At 43.2% G+C, this 19,670-nt stretch overlaps 2 protein-coding genes across 3 annotated transcripts in view; both read right to left on the minus strand.

The window, feature by feature from the left end:
• Positions 1-5,789, minus strand: part of LOC106573126 (receptor-type tyrosine-protein phosphatase beta) — a 37,210-nt gene extending 31,421 nt beyond the window's left edge. The window contains exons 1-6 of one of the 2 annotated variants that reach the window (XM_045696902.1): positions 5,246-5,789; positions 4,886-5,162; positions 2,745-3,059; positions 2,316-2,576; positions 832-1,095; positions 390-665 (exon numbers count right to left, since the gene is read on the minus strand). In XM_045696902.1, the coding sequence (XP_045552858.1) occupies positions 390-665; positions 832-1,095; positions 2,316-2,576; positions 2,745-3,059; positions 4,886-5,162; positions 5,246-5,302 (1,450 nt within the window). In that variant the 5' untranslated portion in view covers positions 5,303-5,789. The remainder of the gene's footprint in view (positions 1-389; positions 666-831; positions 1,096-2,315; positions 2,577-2,744; positions 3,060-4,885; positions 5,163-5,245) is intronic. The other variant, XM_014147845.2, reaches the window with a different exon arrangement.
• On the minus strand, positions 5,772-14,402 carry LOC106573146 (uncharacterized protein PB18E9.04c). The gene is made up of 4 exons (XM_014147857.2): positions 12,772-14,402; positions 11,742-12,146; positions 7,357-8,789; positions 5,772-5,867 (listed from the first exon to the last, which is right to left on the minus strand). The coding sequence occupies exons 1-4, from the start codon at positions 12,821-12,823 to the stop codon at positions 5,772-5,774; spliced, it is 1,986 nt and encodes a 661-aa protein (XP_014003332.1). The 5' UTR covers positions 12,824-14,402.
• Positions 14,403-19,670: the final 5,268 nt, after the last annotated feature.

Here is a 19,670-nt window from a genome sequence, read left to right on the forward strand (position 1 = left end):
ATGCCTCTTCCCCCTCAGGAGGCTGAAAAGGTTTGACATGGGCCCTCAGATCCTCACAAAGTTCTACAGCTCCACCACTGAGAGAATCTTGACTGGCTGCATCACTGCTTGGTATGGAAACTGCTCAGCATCCAACCACAAGGCGCTACAAAAGGTAGTGAGTACCACCCAGTAACCCTGCACATTGACTTGTTACTGGCACCTCATTATTACTTTTATTGTGTTACTATTCATTTTTTATGTAGCGAATATTTTTCTTTCTTTTTTAATGGGCTGGTCAGTAAGCATTTCACTGTAAAGTCTACATGTGTTGTTTTCGGCACATGTGATCAATAAAATTTGATTTGATTTGAAATACAGTGTAGTAAAAATGTTTAATAGTAACGTACCTAGCCTCCCCTGACATTGAGCGGTGTTGCCAAACAGACCGCTCTCCACCATGACCTGAGCTGTGTAGAGCCTGCCAGGCACCAGCCCCAAGGAAGCTACAGAGAAGGAGTACTGTTTAACCAGCCTGCTCACTGTCTCATTGACTAGAGCCACCGTGCCGTTCAGTAGCAGGACACGGTACTTCTCCCAGTCCCCTCTAGGGGGCGACCATGTACTCTTCAGAGCGCTGCCATCAATGACGCCCACCATGGACAGCTGAGACACCTTGGCTGGCACTGCGGGATGGTGAGAGAGAAAGTGAGAGATTCACATTGTCCTTTCCAGCACTGTTCCAGCAACTATGGTGGATCCGTGACCAGCCAGTACAGCTCAGCTCGGCTCGGCTCAACCTTGCTCAATCATGGGAAAAGGCTAGTTGATTGACACTCCAGAATGACTTACCTGTTCTGCCTGTGGCCACTGCCTCAGTTGTCTGCTCTCCGGCCTTTGACTTCACAGTCACCTGATAGGGCCGTCCAGGGGTCAGGCCGCTGAAGACCACCTCAGTGGCGTTGGGGGTAAGCTTCCTGTCCTGGTTGGCTGAGCCTAGGGTTGCCAGGGAGACCAGGTATGCATCCACACCGCCCTTAGCATTGACCCAGGAGGCCCTCAGGGTGTCCAGACTGCCGTTGTTCTCCAAGAAGAGGTCTGTTACTGACCTAGGAACTGTGAGAAGGAGAAAATATCAGTATTAATTTAAACATGTCGGGAGAAGGATTTAGATCAAGAAAAACAACACAATAACTAAAGATAAGAAAGGATCCTCAGTGTCCTTGAGACAGATAGGAAGCAAATGAGGGAAAAGAGGAGACGCCATTCCTGGACAAGACAGAAATGGATCATAAAAAATAAAACACCGGGCTGAAGGGAGTTGTAGTTTCATTTAAAAAAAAAATCCAACCTAGTTCAACGCAGAAATTAGGTAATTAACTCCAATGACCATCATCCATTGTGCCTATTCTTTCCGGTTCGGACAGAGATGGATACACTTTTACGCTTGCTACTTTAGATTAGACACACACAGACCGCATAGAATGCATGAGAGAGGAATGTACACACAATGATGAGAGAGCGGGATAGATACAGTTCGCGAAAGTATGCCTTATCTATAACCTTTTAAGAACTAATCAAATGATTTTGTCAGACAGCACTGCAGCATATGTAGGTAGGCTAGCCCAGCTAAACAGGATGAACAAAGACAGTACAATATGGGGAGCACAGAGATAACGTTGTCTGGCTGGCTGGCTGCTACTGTCTGAGCAGAAATGAGATGATGAATTGAATCAAATAAAAAACTAAGCAATACACAGAACTGAAATATTTTATTATTTCAAAGTAATTTCCTATTTTTCTATTGACGTCTAGGGGGTGGGGAAGGGAGGGGAAGGGAGCACTCTGGGAGGCCTTGATGGGCCAGCCAGCTGCCGAAAGAGGAAGGGAAGGGTGGGATCGAGAAGCCTAAAATATCCTGGAAACAACGACAGAGAGAAAGCATGTTTGTGACGGTGGTAGAGTGCAGTGTTGGAAAGTAAAACAAATCCCTGCAAACTAAGTTCGATAAATATGTGAGAAACATTTCACCATATCTTGCACCTGTATTGAGGCCACTGAGACATTGAAGCCCTAGATCGCTCTGCTGGCAAACAATGGAACTAAGTGATTGGATGGGAGACAACTTGAAAAATAAAAGACAATGCAAAACAACCTTCAACAAACAACTTTTCTATCAGACACATTGAATAGGATCTAGGGGTTAAGACTTGAAATTGAGTTTTGCATGTCAGTCTTACTAAACTTAGATTCACCACTGTTACACCAATGAGGACTGTCACCACCCACTCAGAGTTACCGTGCCATGGTTCGTAGGTGTTTATTGCTTGCCATACCTGTGAATGCTTGTTTGGAGATGGCGTTCTGGAGGCCTTCAGCCTCGGTCACCACGGTAACAGTGTACAGGGTCCCAGGCAACAGGTCGTCAAGGGTGTGGGAGGTGACACTACTCTTAAGGGTGACGTTCCTGACTAGTGCGCCCTGCTGCTCCCTCAGTAGCACCCTGAAACCCTCTCTCCTGCCTGGACCGGGCTGCCAGGAAACACCCAGGCTGCTGGAGGAGGGTGAGAGCTGGAGGCCGCTGACGGCTGAGGGAGCTGGGTAACCAAGACAGAGTAGTCAGTGTCAGTGAGTACTGATGTCTAACAAGACAAGGTAGATCAGGGATTTCTATGCTATCTACAGTATCATAAATAGATGGTGTACAGCACGGTAGTTGTGGAAGACCGGGCAAATCATACTAGAGCAGCAAGATGATCCCTCACCTGTGGCTGCAGTGGCCAGCACTGGCAGGGCTGTTTTGTTCCCAGCTGTTGCCACCAGGCTGAGGGCATAGAGGGTGCCAGGGGTGAGGGCGGTGAAGCGAGACTGAGTGGCGGCAGTTCCCATGATGCGGGTACTGCGCCTCGTCCCTGTTTTGGTGTCCTGTAGTGTGACCTCATACCAGTCGACCTGCCCACGAGAGCGAGGCCAGGATATGTGCAGGCCATGGGAGCCACTCTGACCCTGAATAGGGCTCTTATACTGGGTTGCCTGGACCTGGTCTGGTAGTACGTCCAACCTGGATGGACCCACTGGGTCTGAGAGAGAGAGAGTGAAAGAAAAGAGAGGACAGAGAGAAAAGAGGAAGGAGAGAGAGAAAGATGGAGATAATGTGCTGGCAATTTTGCTATAGAAAACAAAGATATCCCATAAACCAGTAACCAAGGGGCAGCACCTTGGCAATATTATCTACACCTCAATTAAACATCTATGATATTACATAACTGGGAGAAAAGTGCATGAAGAGTCTCTGTATCCTGCCTTTGTACTTCAGCTGAAGGCCAGTGGTGGCTGCCTGCGATGGAGGGGAGAGATTATATTGTTTTGGTTCTTTAAAGAATGTCGTGTTGGATTCACTGGGAAATCTGCATGCGTCTTAGAGCGAGAGCGAGACGTTACAGGAAACAACAAAAACAAAGAGAGAGAAAGGAGCAGGACGGGGCGAGAGGCCAGTGCCTCCCGTAGCTCAACGCTGAACTTTGACCCTTTCTTCATAATGGCTTCCTCTCTGTGGGCCCTTCATAGCAACCCCAGGAATCACATTGGCCAATCAGCAGAACCCTAAGGACATTGTCCGTCCAATCCTAAAACCAAACTGGCAAGACCACTACTGTATTACACAGTAACTACATTGTATCTGTGATTTCTACTCTATTCAAAATATATTGGATAATGTCAAGTCCAAGTGATTTGGAAATTCCTGAACTGTTATTCTTGAGGATTTCATCCTTCGTAAGCTACTGTCAAAAATGTAAATGTTGTGGTCCACTCACAAGGACCAAAGAAAAAAACTTGGGCACACTTTCAATGCAAAATTGTGAAGTGTACTCTCAGTGTAATCTATCTGTGCCATGAAAAGAAAACATGGAGGCCTCCTGTATCCGTTAGTACAAAGAAACAATGCTTGACGGGATGTGGCTCTGGGGAGAGGGAGATATGTCTGGAAACAAACACGATTCTCTGCAATGTTACTGACCTCTGCCTCAACAACTTTAGATGATTGGAGCTGTGTTCCAAAATGTACAGGGTTCTAATCTAGAGCTTTGAGACCACTGACCAGAGGGGTTCTCTGGCTCCAAGTTCTTGGCAGGACATTCTAAGGTTGTGGCCTTGACAATGTGCAAAGGATTGTACTAAGGTACAGTGGACAAAGTGTACCTACTGGACTTCGGGAGGTGTCGGCAAAATAGCTATCTATTCTCTATGTTCTTCGAAGTGGTGCACAGAATCTATTCACAATCAGTGCAATGCTGTGCAGAAAAAAATAATCAATACTGTAACCAAAAATCAAACAATAAAAAAGGATATGATATCCTGAATAAACATATACTATTTCAAGCCATTTCCCTATAGATCAAATATTACTGCAAAATTGTAAAATGATACATATTGCAAAACTGGAAATGTTTTAACACAATTAAGTATCAACTTTTGTGCTTTTATCCTTTGTGGAATAAAACACCAACAGAGAGAGAACCTTCATGAGCCCTCAGAGATTCAAAGATATATTCAATAAATGATATAACTCTTTCTGTCATAATGTGATATCATATGTGTTAGATCTATTCAATGATAACAAGTTTCTGCCATCGGAGGAGTCATTCACCTTATCTTCTGAAGGGCTTATGATCTTTTTTACGAAATAGAATCAATCGAATGGCATGGTTCAAAATATAAATATAATAAATAGACAGAAAAACATATATTGTCTGATACTGGGGGAAAAAAAATATGTCAGATATCGGTAGCACGTTTGAAATGAATTAAAGTCAATTTAACAGTCTAATATACTTTTGGAATATAATATTATTGATTAGGTTAAAATAGATTAGAATAGAAACGAATTTTGGTTTGAAACGCTTACCTGTTCGCACCGATACGCTGCCCCTCTCTCCATCATTCTTCGATATAACTTCGAATTGGTGTAATGTTCCTGGTTCCAAATCCCTTATATCGCAGATATACACGTTAGTGTACTCCCCATTTTGATAACAATCCGTTATATCGGACCGACTAGTCTCGTAAAACACGGTGAAGTTACACCCTTCTCCTGTTGTTATTAATTTCAGTGCAATAGAATCCGCATTGGCGCTGGTTTCAGTCAGGTTAAATGAACACTTTACTGCTTCAGTGGTCTCGACCTGAAAGGAACAAAAAGAGGCAACAGGTATGCTACAGGTGGAAACGAATGAACCATTTTAAATCTACTTTAACCACGACTCACCTTGATACAACTCCACCATAAACAAAGTATCAAAATAACAGTTGAACATCTAAACATTGCGGACGCTGATTTAGATATGTTAGGTCAATAAATAATAGAACAAATATAAAATATATTCCAACATTGGTTGTCATAATCGGTCCGTGAAATAACAATGTATATTTAGATGCAGAATTTCACAATGGCATGTTGGAGGCGTTAGAGTAGTGACACCCGCCTTACAAAGCGTGGCATCTCTTTCGACGACGCAGTCTCTTCCCATGCTACCATCTCGTCCTTTTCAATCTCTAGGCTGACTCTAGGTTGACTTTCCTGGTTAAATAAATGAAATAAATCTCTAGGCTAAATACTTTTCCTACACCAGTCCTCAATGCTCAGGTTGCACCATCACTGGCGTCAGGTAGACAGGAAATGTATTCCATATCAAAGCATCCACTTCAGCCCTCTGTCTAGAAACTGTCTATAAATTCATACATGGCCTAAATTCTAATCAAATAGCCTACTGTATTTCTCACAGCCCTAACTTTCACTTGAGTCTGGACAACAGCACCTTGAGCAGTCTCCCCTCCTCTTGCCCCACCGCACCCTTCTTTCCTTCCTGCTTGCCTTGGACGTTCTCTTTCTGAAGACCTTATGGTCCACCTAAACTAACATCCATAGGATACAGCAGGCTAAAAGTTGGCATGGGTGTATTTCATAGCCTACTTTTGTGTTTGTAGAATGTTCTCTCTTGAAATACTTTTTGAATATGTCTATATTCTATATTACTGTTATCCATTACCATAGCCCTTCTTTCAGGTTTGTTCAAAGCTTCACAGCCTTTTAATGTCCCCCATCCAAATCTGTATGCAATTATGATCTAGTGCATTCTTTATGGAATTTCACAAACGCTAAATCAATTTAAACGTTCATTTCAAGTGACTGTCATCATCACTCACCTGTTGGGTGGTGGTCAACTCTGTGGTCGTAGTCGGTACTGTAGTAGTTGTTGTTGGAGCTGTTGTCGGTGGGGCTGTGGTAGTTGTGGGTGTGGTAGTTGGGGGTGTGGTTGTGGTAGTTGTGGGTGTAGTAGTTGGGGGAGTGGTTGTGGTAGTTGTGGGTGTAGTAGTTGGGGGAGTGGTTGTGGTAGTTGGGGGTGTGGTTGTGGTAGTTGTGGGTGTAGTAGTTGGGGGAGTGGTTGTGGTAGTTGTGGGTGTAGTAGTTGGGGGAGTGGTTGTGGTAGTTGGGGGTGTGGTTGTGGTAGTTGTGGGTGTAGTAGTTGGGGGTGTGGTTGTGGTAGTTGTGGGTGTGGTTGTTGTGGTTGTGGTAGTTGGGGGTGTGGTTGTGGTAGTTGGGGGTGTGGTTGTGGTAGTTGTGGTAGTTGGGGGTGTGGTTGTGGTAGTTGTGGGTGTGGTAGTTGGGGGTGTGGTTGTGGTAGTTGTGGGTGTGGTTGTAGTAGTTGTAGGTGTGGTTGGGAGTGTGGTTGTGGTAGTTGTGGGTGTGGTTGTAGGTGTGGTTGGGAGTGTAGTTGTGGTTGTGGTAGTTGGGGGTGTGGTTGTGGTAGTTGTGGGTGTGGTGGTTGTGGTAGTTGGGGGTGTGGTTGTGGTAGTTGGGGGTGTGGTTTTGTTAGTTGTGAGTGGAGCTATGGTTGTAGTGGGAGTGGTTGTGGTAGAAGTGGGTGTGGTAGTTGTGGGTGTGGTTGTGGTAGTTGTGAGTGGAGCTATGGTTGTGGTTGTGGTGGGTGTGGTTGTGGTAGTAGTGGGAGGGGTTGTGGTAGAAGTGGGTGTGGTAGTTGTGGTTGTGGTAGTTGTGGGTGTGATTGTGGTAGTTGTGAGTGGAGCTATGGTTGTGGTGGGTGTGGTTGTGGTAGTAGTGGGAGTGGTTGTGGTAGAAGTGGGTGTGGTAGTTGTGGGTGTGGTTGTGGTAGTTGTGAGTGGAGCTATGGTTGTGGTGGGTGTGGTTGTGGTAGTAGTGGGAGTGGTTGTGGTAGAAGTGGGTGTGGTAGTTGTGTTTGTGGTAGTTGTGAGTGGAGCTATGGTTGTGGTGGGTGTGGTTGTGGTAGTAGTGGGAGTGGTTGTGGTAGAAGTGGGTGTGGTAGTTGTGGGTGTGGTTGTGGTAGTTGTGAGTGGAGCTATGGTTGTAGTGGGAGTGGTTGTGGTAGAAGTGGGTGTGGTTGTGGTGGGTGTGGTTGTGGTAGTAGTAGGTGTGGTTGTGGTAGAAGTGGATGTGGTAGTTGTGGGTGTGGTTTTGGTAGTTGTGGGTGTGGTTTTGGTAGTTGTGGGTGTGGTAGTTGGGGGGGTGGTTGTGGTAGAAGTGGCTGTGGTAGTTGTGGGTGTGGTTTTGATAGTTGTGGGTGTGGTTGTGGTAGTTTTGGGTGTGGTAGTTGGGGGTGTGGTTGTAGTAGTTGTGCTTGTGGTTGCAGTAGTTGTGGTTACGGTAGTTGTGGCCAAAGTCTTGGTAGTTGTGGGCAGGTTTGTTGTAGGAGGCATTGTAGTAGTCATGGGTGGGGAATTTGTAGATGTGATTGGAGGGGTTGTGGGTGGAGTTGAAGAGGTAGTGGGTGGGGATGTGGAGGTTGTGGGTGGGGCTATTTTCCTTGTGGTTTTAGCTGTAATCTTGACTGTTGAAGATGTTATGGGAGAAGTAGAAGATGTTGTTGGTGGAGTTGAGGAGGTTGTGGGCAGAGTTGAAGTTATTGTGGGTGAGGCTATGGCGGTTGTGGGCGGGGCTACTTTTATAATGGGATTTGCTGTAGTCATAGTGGTTTGGCCGACAGTAGGAGTAGTAGGAGTAGGAGGGGCAGCGGTTGTCGTAGTCTGCGTTGTTGTGGTTTTGGTTGTAGATGGAACCACAGTCTTTCTGGGGGGTACTTTCCTAGTTGTGGACAATGTTGTGGTATCGGTAGGTGTGGTGGTAGCAGAAGAATTAGAGATGGAATCAGGGGTAGCGGTTGGTAAAGCAACAGAAGTTGGGACTTTAGCATCAGAGGTAACGACTACAGATGCAGAAGTGGATGGTGAATCAGTCATAGCACTTGAGTTGGGCACTGAGGAAATTGTAGAGGAAACCACAGTAGTGGTCGTGGTAGTTGACACCAGCTCATCTACATTAGGGGGTGTGGAACTGGAAGTTGTTTGGTTTACTGATGGAATCTTGGCTTCGTTCCTCGAGTCGAGGAGGGCATTTTTGGTGGCAGCGTTCACCGTTTCGTCCATGGCAGAGTCAGTTGTGGACAAAGCAGGACTGGACAAGATAAAATCATGGCTGTCGTTGAGAGCTGTCCCAGATGTCGCGATGCCCGTTGAGACGGACCTGGGAATGAAACCCATCGTCTGAGTCTTGACGATGTCAGACTCATAGGTCACCACATTGTTGGGCGTTGTGATGGGAACTCTTAACATAGAGATCTGACGGGTGGTCCTACTATGGGTTCTCATAGCGTTTGAGGAAGAGTGAGTGTTTATGGCTGTTACAGGGGCCGTTCGGATGGTGTGGACAGTGCTGGTGTATGCCACAGGTTTGTGTGTGGATAAATACATTCTGGTGGTTGAGATGGTGGTGGTCCCTAGAAGAAAGAGGGGTTATTGTGACTAGAGGTATACACAGATGGTTGGAATAATATAAGAAAATAGCATTGAAATAAATTCAAGATACTGTATGCATTGCAAATGTAATAACTCTCGCCCAGCCTAGGTGTTCATGAAAGGGAAATGAAAGAATTTCCCCCTCAGTTCCTGAACACCTCTGTGCTTTGATGTGGGTGTTGCTTCCTGAGTGAAACGCTAAATGCTCTTTAAATAACATGGTAATAGATGGTTTATTATCATGTTGTTCATCTTTTAACGTAACAAATGTACTTGGGTGAAATAAATAGATGGGTAGGAGAGAGTGTGATAAGTTGAGCCACCCTTGTTTCGAGGAAACCATACACAAAATTAATCATTTGACCAATATTTTGGAGGTCATCATTTCATGGAGTCTGAAGGAAGAAACCACATGGAAAAAGTGGTAATTTAGTCCAAAAAAACAGATTTTCACCAAGTCAAATTTTTTATTTCATCTTTATTTAACTAGGCAAGTCAATTAAGAACAATTTCTTATTTTCAATGACAGCCTAGGAACAGTGGGTTAACTGCCTTGTTCAGGGGCAGAACGACAGAATTTTACCTTGTCAGCTCGGGGATTCGATCTTGCAACCTTTCGGTTACTAGTCCAACGCTCTAACCACTAGGCTACTTGCCGCCCCCTGTTAGAGGTTTCATGATGCTTGTATCTAAACCACAGTAGATCATTTTAAGGTTGTTCTATGCATTAGTTGGGGTCTCTATAAGCTTCAAAATGAGGTGGAGCATGAAAGTGCATCCTTGTAGCTGTGTTAGCTAATATAGTCAAAATGTTTGTCTTGCGGTAAGTTGAGCCAATGGCAAGTTGAGCAAATTTAAGTGTTTTCTTCCCAGGCGTTTATCGCTGGGATATGAGGTAACAACAGGGCCTGGCCTATTTTAAAAGTGTAAAACAAAAGTACAAAGTGTTTGTTAGGTTTAAAGACTGTTAAAATATGCTTAAATGATTAAAATACAAAAAAAAGTGATTGTGTTGAATTGTGTTTGGGAAATAAAGATAGACATGGTAAATCAATGGACTGGCTTTCTTGATGTCTATAGTATTCTCTCTGGTATGCAATCTGGTTTCCGCTCAGGTTATAGATGTGTCACTGCAACCTTAAAGGTCCTCAATGATGTCACAATTGCACTTGATTCTAAGCCATGTTGTGCTGCTATTTTTATTGACTTGGCCAAAGCATTTGATATGGTAGACCATTCCATTCCTGTGGGCCGGCTAAGCAGTACCCAGTTTTATGCTGCTACCATGTTGTGCTGCTGCCATGTTGTGTTGCTACCATGTTGTTGTCATGTGGTGTTTCTACCATGCTGTGCTGTCATGTGTTGCTGCCATGCTGTGTTGTTGTCTTTAGGGCTCTCTTTATGTAGTGTTGTGTTGTCTCTCTTGTCGTGATGTGTGTCTTGTCCTTTATTTATTTTTTAATCCCAGTCCCTGTCCCCACAGGAGGCCTTTTTGACTTTTAGTAGGCTGTCATTGTAAATAAGAATTTGTTCTTAACTGACTTGCCTATTTAGATAAAGGTTAAATAAAATAAAAAATAAAATAAAAATGTGTCATTCAGTAGAGACATTTGTAGGTGGTTTAACTTACCTGATACCGACCCTAATATCACAGACCTGTTTGTTAAATGTAACATGCATCTATGCACCTTGTATCATTGCCTGTAGGAGTGTGCTGAGATACAAAGGTTTTGGAGCTCAGTACTGCGCTATAGCTCTGAGATTACCGTTACCCCAATACCAGTGATCCCAACATTTTGCATCCTAATTATTTACCCAGAAAACAGTACCAGTACCACTCAAAAGTTTGGACAGACCTACTCATTCCAGGGTTTTTCTTTAAAATAAAGAAAAACCCTGGAATGGTTGAAAAACAGTAAAATTGTATTTCTGTAAGTGTTGAAAGCCCAACTTGGAACTAATAAATAAGTGTTAAAAAAAATACCCAGGCTAAGTTGTGCCAAGAGACCACTTTTTTTGGACAAGCTATGTTTTCAAAACTGTAATATTTACATAAATTCTGATTATTTCCAGGGATACACAACATCCTGAAATATATGTAGATATCTTTGTGAGAAATAATACTGTACCCCACTCTCCCCTATTGGTTTCATGCATGGTTGTAATAACAGGTGGCCTCTATCGACTTGGTCTAAATAAATATTAAACAATACCTGTTACATTGTGGCATGTATTTTTCATCAAATGGGACATTGAGAGACACTCATATGTCCCCCGAATGGCCATATTGTCACAGGAAGAACATTGACGTTCTTCCTGACTGACTGGGCTGATATAACTTGACAACCATGTGCAGGGAAGTCAGTATCAAGAGTGTCATCCTCTGCCTTTCCTCATGCACTCACACCAGACCAATGTCAGACAAGTCCAACATTGACATGGTGTGGAGTCATTTGTAGGAGTTTAGCTACAGATTTGGTCCGTGTGATTATTCTGTTTTCCCTGGTTTAAAATGACCATCGGCTACATTACTGTAAAGAAAAACAAGGTCATTTAAGTCATAATGGGTTTGTTGGGCCCATAGAGATAGGATACTATTCTGTGGTTGGGCCTTATCGTTTTACAAGATTATGTTTTCTTATCAAACTTCAGCGGAGGAAATATTATATAGTCATAATGTTCAAGGCTACTATTACTGCTAAGGTAGTTGACTTCACATACATAACTGTGACTATGAGGCTATAAACATTTTCAAATAGCCGAAATAAATACATCAATAATTCGCTGAATGCAAACGAAGGGATAGCCCAAAGCCAAATACACAAATATATTTAAATACTGTAGGCCTATATGACTGGTAAACCTAATTTCATCAGTAGAACGTAGCTAAACACAGAGGGCATAGCCCGATAATTCCTCAAAAGACCACTCACCTTTACGCGAGCATAAATGTGTCATCACCTGTCCTCCTCCTGAGTCGACTTCTTCGTGCTTTGTCCAGTTGGAATACCTCGGATCTCCTCTAATCACAACGCGTATACCTTGTTTCTTCAGGTACATGGGCTTCTCCGCTAACCCGAAAGTCCCTTGTTCGTCGTAACATTTCCAGGCATGTGCGCTGTCACAGTTGGTGATTGAGGCCAGGCGAGCGTGCAGAGGTATCGCACTGCTCGTGTTGGCCCAGAGACACTTCGATGATTGCGTGTGATGCAGCTTCATATCGTCCGTCCATTCCCATTGTTGATAGGGACTGGCGACATTGCATTTTCTAAGGATGACGGCCGATTTGTGGGTAGACAGGCACATTTTCTTTGGTGTGTGCACAATAAGGAAACTGTCTAAATGGGAGATGCAAATTGAAGGTGAATTAATAGGCCAGGAGACTAACAATCGTTGAAAGACTGAAGAACTAATGTTCCAAAAACGAATTAAGAGCCACATTATTAATATTTTGAAAGCAGGTTAGTAATGTCATTTTTTTTAAATGCATAAATCCAAACATTTCTCAAATAGCTACGGCCTAAAAAAGTCTACAGGTTTACACTAGGAATTTTCATTAGGTGTTGCTAAATAAAACAGGTGAAAGTAATTTGTTATTGACGTAATTTGTTATTAATTAACAATCCACATCTCAAGCCTACTGGGTGAATTTAAATTGTATTTATTTTTTTAGGCTACCTGTAAAATGGTATACGATGGTCAATATAAAATGAAATACATATTTTCTATGCCAAAGAAAGAATGAACTATGTATTGTTACAGTGAGAGACTACGTTGATCATAATATTTGAAATAACCTCAATCAAACATTCTTTCACTGACTGACCTCCCTGTATAGATGAGGATTAACTAAAGTTTCCGTTGTTAAATATCTTCAGGCCTACGCACAAGAAAGTGGTTGTTACTCTAATAATAAGCAAGTAAATTAACCGACATCTTCACTTTAAAAGTTAGTCTACTTACTTGACGAAGTACATCGAAAAAGTATAAATATAAGGAAAAACAAAGTATCCATTTTAGTCTACAACTTGTAATGGTTTGACGCGTCCGGTAGATACAGACAGATGAGCTGAGGCGTCAAAGGGAAGTGGCCTTCTGGGGAGGAAAATGTCAGTGACTTGCGTTTCCTTCTATTCAATAGTTTCATAGTAAAGTAACCATCTGCACTGGGCATTGACAGGGAAACGCTCTTTTATCGGAAATTCCAAAGAACATCGCAGATGTTCAGATAGAAGGCAAACAAATGCAATGAGGGGACACCGGTTTATCAAATCAATTCACATTTTATTGGTTGCACAGAGATACAGGGCCTTCACACCCCTTGACTTTTTCCACATTTTGTTGTGTTACAAAGTAGGATTAAAATTGATTTAATTCGCTCTTTTTTGTCAACAATCTACACAAAATACTCTACATTGTCAAAGTGGAAGAAAGATTCTAATGTTGGTAAAAAAATAAATAAAAAATAAAACACTATATCTTGATGAGATAAGTATTCAACCCAGAGTCAATATATGTTAGAATCACTTTTGGCAGCGATTACAGCTGCAAGTCTTCCTGAGTAAAGCTCTAAGAGCTTTCCGAACCTGGACTGTGAAACATTTGCCCACTTTTCAGAATTGTTTAAGCTCTGTCAAATTGGTTGTTGATCATTCCTAGACAACCATTTTCAGGTCTTGCCATAGATTTTCAAGCAGATTTAAGTCAAAACTGTAACTTGGCCACTAAGGAACATTCACTGTCTTCTTGGTAAGCAACTCCAATGTAGATTTGGCCTTGTGTTTTAGGTTATTGTCTTGCTGAAAGGTGAATTAATCTCCCAGTGTCTGGTGGAAAGCACTGAACCAGGTTTAAAGCTAGGATTTTGCCTGAGCTTAGCTCTATTCCATTTATTTTTATCCTGAAAAACTCCCCAGTCTTTAACGATTACAAGCATACCCATAACTGTCACGCCCTGATCTGTTTCACCTGTCTTTGTGATTCTCTCCACCCCTCCAGGTGTCGCTTATTTTCCCCGGTGTATTTATCCCTGTGTTTCCTGTCTCTCTGTGCCAGTTTGTCTTGTCAAGTCAACCAGTGTGTTTTTTCCCGTGCTCCTGCTTTTTCTTATCTCTCTTTTGCTAGTCCTCCCTGTTTTGACCCTTGCCTGCCTTGACTCTGAACCCGCCTGCTGACCATACTGCCTGCCCTGACCTCGAGCCTGCCTGCCACTCTGTACCTCCTGGACTCTGACCATGTTATGATCTTTTTGCCTGTCCACGACCATTCTCTTGCCTGCCCCTTGGATTATAATAAATATCAGCAACTTGAACCATCTGCCTCTCGTGTCTGCATCTGGGTCTCGCCCTGTGCCCTTATAATAACATGATACAGCCACCACTATGCTTGAAAATATGGAGAGTGGTACAGTAATGTGTTTTATTGGGTTTGCCAACATAACACTTTGTATTCAGGACCAAAAGTAAATTTCTTTGCCTTTGAAATATGTTTATTTTGTACAGGCTTCCTTCTTTTCACTCAAGGAGGTGATGGAGTCCAGGTGAGTGTCATGAGGCGCAGGTGCGCAAGACGATGGTGACAGGTGTGCGGGACAATCAGCAGCCTGACGACCTAGAGGCCGGAGAGGGAGTATACGTGACAATACATATCTCCCTGGCATATTACATCATTTATGCAGCAGCATACAAAATGTTTTTGGACTCACCTTGTTGTGCTGTGCTGACTTGAACAGGAAGGTGGCGCGGCAGTCCTTTGTGTCATCAAATCTGGCATTCTCTGGATTTATGTTGCTTTCAAGACAACTGAGAACTCTGAAAAAAACAAGGTTTAATCATGATGAGGTCAGCAATTTCAGAATCCGGAATATAAACATATTGAACAAAAAAATAAACGGAAAAAAGTAAAGTGTTGGTCCCATGTTTCAAGAGCTGAAATTAAAGATCCCAGAAAGCTTCCATATGCACAAAAAGCTTATGTGACGTCCTGACCAGTAAAGGGGTCATTTGTAATTGTAGTATGGTCAGGGCGTGGCAGGGGGTGTTTGTTTTGTGTGTTTTGTGTTTTTTTGGTTCTAGGGGATTTTGGTTCTAGTTTTCTATTTCTATGTTTCTTTTTCTATGTGTGGCCAGGTATGGCTTCCAATCAGAGGCAGGTGTCTTTCGTTGTCTCTGATTGGAAGCCATACTTAGGCAGCCTGTTTTTCCTGTGTCTTTGTGGGTGGTTATTTTCTGTATTGCCTGTGTGCCTTATGGAACTGTTTGTCAGTTTGTTATTTTTTGTTTAAGTGTTCACTTTATTTAAATAATAAAAGAAGATGAGCACTTTATCCGCTGCGTTTTGGTCCCCCTTCATCGACGCTTGTGACAGCTTCTTTCTCTAAAATGTTGTGCACAAATGTGTTTACTTCACTGTTACTGAGCATTTCTCCTTTACCAAGATAACCCAACCACCCGATAGGTGTGGCATTTTATTAAGCTGTTTAAACAGCATGATCATTACATAGGGGCACCTTGTGCTGGGGACAATAAAATAACTCTAAAATGTGCAGTTTTGTCACACAACACAATGCAACAGATGTCTGAAGTTTTGAGGGAGTGTGCAATTGACATGCTGGCTGCAGGAATGTCCACCAGTGCTGCTGCCAGAGAATTGAATTGAATCATAAATAGCCTCCGACATTTTAGAGAATTTGTCAGTACACCCAATTGGCATCACAAACACAGACCACGTGTAACCACACCAGCCCAGGACCTCCATGTAATGTATACGCAGGGTGTCAGGAAACAGGTGCAGAAGGTGAGTTTAATAATCATCATCATCATCATCATCATCATCATCATGAAGCTAATACAAGACAGCAGAAGCGTACTGAACGTAACCCAAACCAATACTGCCTGATGACTGAGACTTACTGAGGGATATATGAAGGGAGAGTAATCAGGGTGGTGATGAAGTCCAGGTGTGTTTAACGATGGGGAGCAGGTGTGCCCATATGATGGTTGCCAAGTGTAATGTGGGTTAGTAGACCGGCGACATCGAGCACCGGAGTGGGGGAGCGGGAGTAGACTTGACACTCCAAAGCCGGCTTCTTCACCTGCGGGATCGTCTGAAACCAGCCACCCAGACATCTGATGAAACTGTGGGTTTGCACAACCGAAGAATTTCACCTGCTCTTTCCACATTTAAATGCCTTTGAACGGGGTATGGTAGAAGGTGCCAAGTGCACTGGTTTGTGTGAAGAACTGCAACGCTGCTGGGTATGGTCCAACACACAAAGAACATCCAGCCAACCTGAAACAACTGTTGGAAAGATTGGAGGCCAGCATCCTTGACGAATTGAGGCTGTTCTGAGGTCAAAAAAGGGGGTGCAAGTCAATATTAGGAATGTGCTCCTAATGTTTGGTATACTCAGTGTATGAACTCAGCAAAAAAAGAAACATCCTCTCACTGTCAACTGCATTTATTTTCAGGAAACTTTACATGTGTAAATATTTGTATGAACATAACAAGATTCAACAACTGAGGCACCTGCAAGTTCCCAGACATTTCTGGGGGGAATGGCCCAAGCCCTCACCCTCCAATCCAACAGGTCCCAGACATTCTCAATGGGATTGAGATCCGGGCTCTTCGCTGGCCATGGCAGAACACTGACATTCCTGTCTTGCAGGAAATCACACACAGAACGAGCAGTATGGCTGGTGGGATTGTCATGCTGGACGGTCATGTCAGGATGAGCCTGCAGGAAGGGTACCACATGAGGGAGGATGTCTTCCTTGTAACGCACAGCTTTGAGATTGCCTGCAATGACAACAAGCTCAGTCCGAGCTTGCTGTGACACACTGTCCCATGCTGTGACACGCCGTCCCAAACCATGACGGACCCTCCACCTCCAAATCGATCCCACTCCAGAGTACAGGCCTCGGTGTAACGCTCATTCCTTCGAAGATAAACACGAATCCGACCATCACCCCTGGAGAGACAAAACCGGGACTCGTCAGAGAAGAGCACTTTTTGCCAGTCCTGTCTGGTCCAGCGACGGTGGGTTTGTGCCCATAGGCGACGTTGTTGCCAGTGATGTCTGGTGAGGACCTGCCTTACAACAGGTCTACAAGCCCTCAGCCAGCCTCTCTCAGCCTATTGCGGACAGTCTGAGCACTGATGGAGGGATTGTGCGTTCCTGGTGTAACTCGGGCAGTTGTTGTTGCCATCCTGTACCTGTCCCACAGGTGTGATGTTCAGATGTACCAATCCTGTGCAGGTGTTGTTACACGTGATCTGCCACAGCGAGGACAATCAGCTGTCCGTCCTGTCTCCCTGTAGCGCTGTCTTCGGCGTCTCACAGTACGGACATTTATTGCAATTTATTGCCCTGGACACATCTGCAGTCCTCATGCCTCCTTGCAGCATGCCTAAGGCACGTTCACGCAGATGAGCAGGGACCCTGGGCATCTTTCTTTTGGAGTTTTTCAGAGTCAGTCGAAAGGCCTCTTTAGTGTCCTAAGTTTTCATAACTGTGACCTTAATTTCTACCGTCTGTAAGCTGTTAGTGTCTTAATGACCGCTCCACAGGTGCATGTTCATTAATTGTTAAAAGTTCAATGAACAAGCATGGGAAACAGTGTTTAAACCCTTTACAATGAAGATATTTGGATTTTTACGAATTATCTTTGAAAGACAGGGTCCTGAAAAAGAGATGTTTCTTTTTTTGCTTAGTTTATTCTCCAAACACCGGCTTCAAGTGCAGTATCACTTTTACATAAAGGGTTACCAACATATTCAAATAATGATTGACATATTTTCATTAAAACCGTTATTTAGATGAATATATTCATACTATTTCATCCTTGCACAAATCTAAGGTTGCTAGAGACGCGACCCAGTCCTTGTCTTTTTGTTCTGTATCTATGGATGCGACCCAGTCATTCTGTATCTATGGATGCGACCCCGTCATTCAGTCTTTTAGTTCTGTATCTATGGATGCGACCCCGTCATTCAGTCTTTTAGTTCTGTATCTATGGACGCGACCCAGTTGTTCGTTTTAAATGTTCAATCGCGATAATGGCTGGCTACGTTCTTATCTCTTGCTTGCTAGCTAGCCAACTATGGCTAATTTACCCTCACGTCAAAAATTGCAGCCAGAATAACAGAAAAGTAGCTGCATTTGCATTTGTTTAAGCTGTTTTCTAGTGACAATTATTTGGATACATTCATAACAATGAGCTAATGAGGCACAATTTCGCCTGGAATAGAAAATGTGCTCACTCATCAGAACACTGTTGTTCAGAGGAGCTAGTTAACAACACAGCTAACACAATCACTTCAAACTAAAGCTGGAAAGACTGCAAATTAGCTGCGCTTTATTGTACATTTTGTTCAATATATATTTTTTGTATATATCCATAAAAATGATGCCAGCTGATTCATGATTTCGACTGGCTGAGAAATGCTGCCTGTCTGTCTGTCTGTCTGTCTGTCTCGTCCCGACTCTCGACACTTTCATTACTATGGGACAGCAGGAGATCGATTTTCAATATTGAAACAATGTTGCAAACGTCTGAGAAACAGACAACAAGTTTGATACAAATGTTAGTCTAAAAGAAATGTGAGATAATGTCTAGATGCTTTTTATAGTGGAGATCAAGTTTATAAATTGCCTGGCTGGGCTGATGAGACAGTGGATTGCTCAGGCAGATGGAACAGATTAAATATGTATTTTAATGTCATAGATTTAACCGATGGTAACTTGTGGAGTAGACACCGGCTGGAATGCGGTTGAAACCAATCAGCATTCAGGATTAGACCCACTCGTTGTATATTTTTAGTTAAACCCTGGGTTGAATTGATATAATACCTGTTAATTACTTCACAAATGCTATATAGGCCTAAATAGTATCATTGGTGATATACTGTATGACTTACATTTCATTTGCTCTGTTAAACCTACCCTTTGGAATGACTTCAATAGCAACAGTGAATCTATTTTCTTATTAGGTGGAGATCTCTCAATAATCGTTCTCACGTTAACACATTGGTAGTAGTCAGTGACAAATGTCAAAGCTAACTAGGGCTGGGCTTGGTTTAAACCCTGGATGGGAGACCAACGGGATAGCTGTAGCTAGATCAACTCTCCAGTAGGAGGTGCTGCCAAACCTATAATTTTTTTATGCTAGTGGATATAACATTGAAAATCTCACGTTGTTTCAAAGGTGCAAATTCAACATATTTTATACAAGGTTTGACTATGTTGAAAATTGGTTACCATGACATAATCCTGTGGTTGAACATTCACCCTCAAAACAACACTTGATGACCTTTTTCAAATCCAATGTATTTTCCAATCACAATAATTTGACAAATTACAGTGAAACAATGTTGATTCAACCAGTTTGTGCCCAGTGAGTCATGGCTTCACAGACTTGAATCATGCCAGCCCTCCACACAAACACATATTACCATTGGCCTCGAGCCACAAAATACAAGGCAGTTGAAACATTGGCAAGGTATCTGTATGAGTGAGAACACCAATCTGCATAAAGATGATGGCACCCATGATTTTAGGGCCATCGGAAGGCATAAGTTAGTAAGTCAAATGCTTCCATATTTTGTTGACATGCATGTCATGAAATAATTGATGGTGAAAAGGTAATAGAGAACGGAATGGACTGGCGAGTGGTAGAGAGAGAGTGAAGGAGAGAGAGAAAAGCTCAGAATAAGGGCGACAACACTCCTGGGGCACCAGAGAATTAGGGTCTTCGCTCAGGCTCAGCTCTTTTTTTCTCCTGCTCTTATCTCCAGCAGGAGTGGGTCCTTCGTGGGATAGGGCCCTAAACCAACCCTGTCTCTCCTGACCTCCCGTCTCGTCC

The sequence above is a fragment of the Salmo salar genome, chromosome ssa16 (assembly GCF_905237065.1).
Source record: "Salmo salar chromosome ssa16, Ssal_v3.1, whole genome shotgun sequence".
NCBI classification, from domain to species: Eukaryota; Metazoa; Chordata; class Actinopteri; order Salmoniformes; family Salmonidae; genus Salmo; species Salmo salar.

Excerpts from the sequence above, each read along its gene's own strand:
- LOC106573146 (XM_014147857.2), bottom strand. The coding sequence starts at position 12,823 with ATGGATACTTTGTTTTTCCTTATATTTATACTTTTTCGATGTACTTCG. Across the intron at positions 8,790-11,741 it reads ACATTTATGCTCGCGTAAAG|GGACCACCACCATCTCAACC; the intron begins GTGAGTGGTCTT and ends TCTTTCTTCTAG. Across the intron at positions 5,868-7,356 it reads CCACTCCCACTACAACCATA|AAAGAGAACGTCCAAGGCAA; the intron begins GCTCCACTCACA and ends TAAGGTCTTCAG.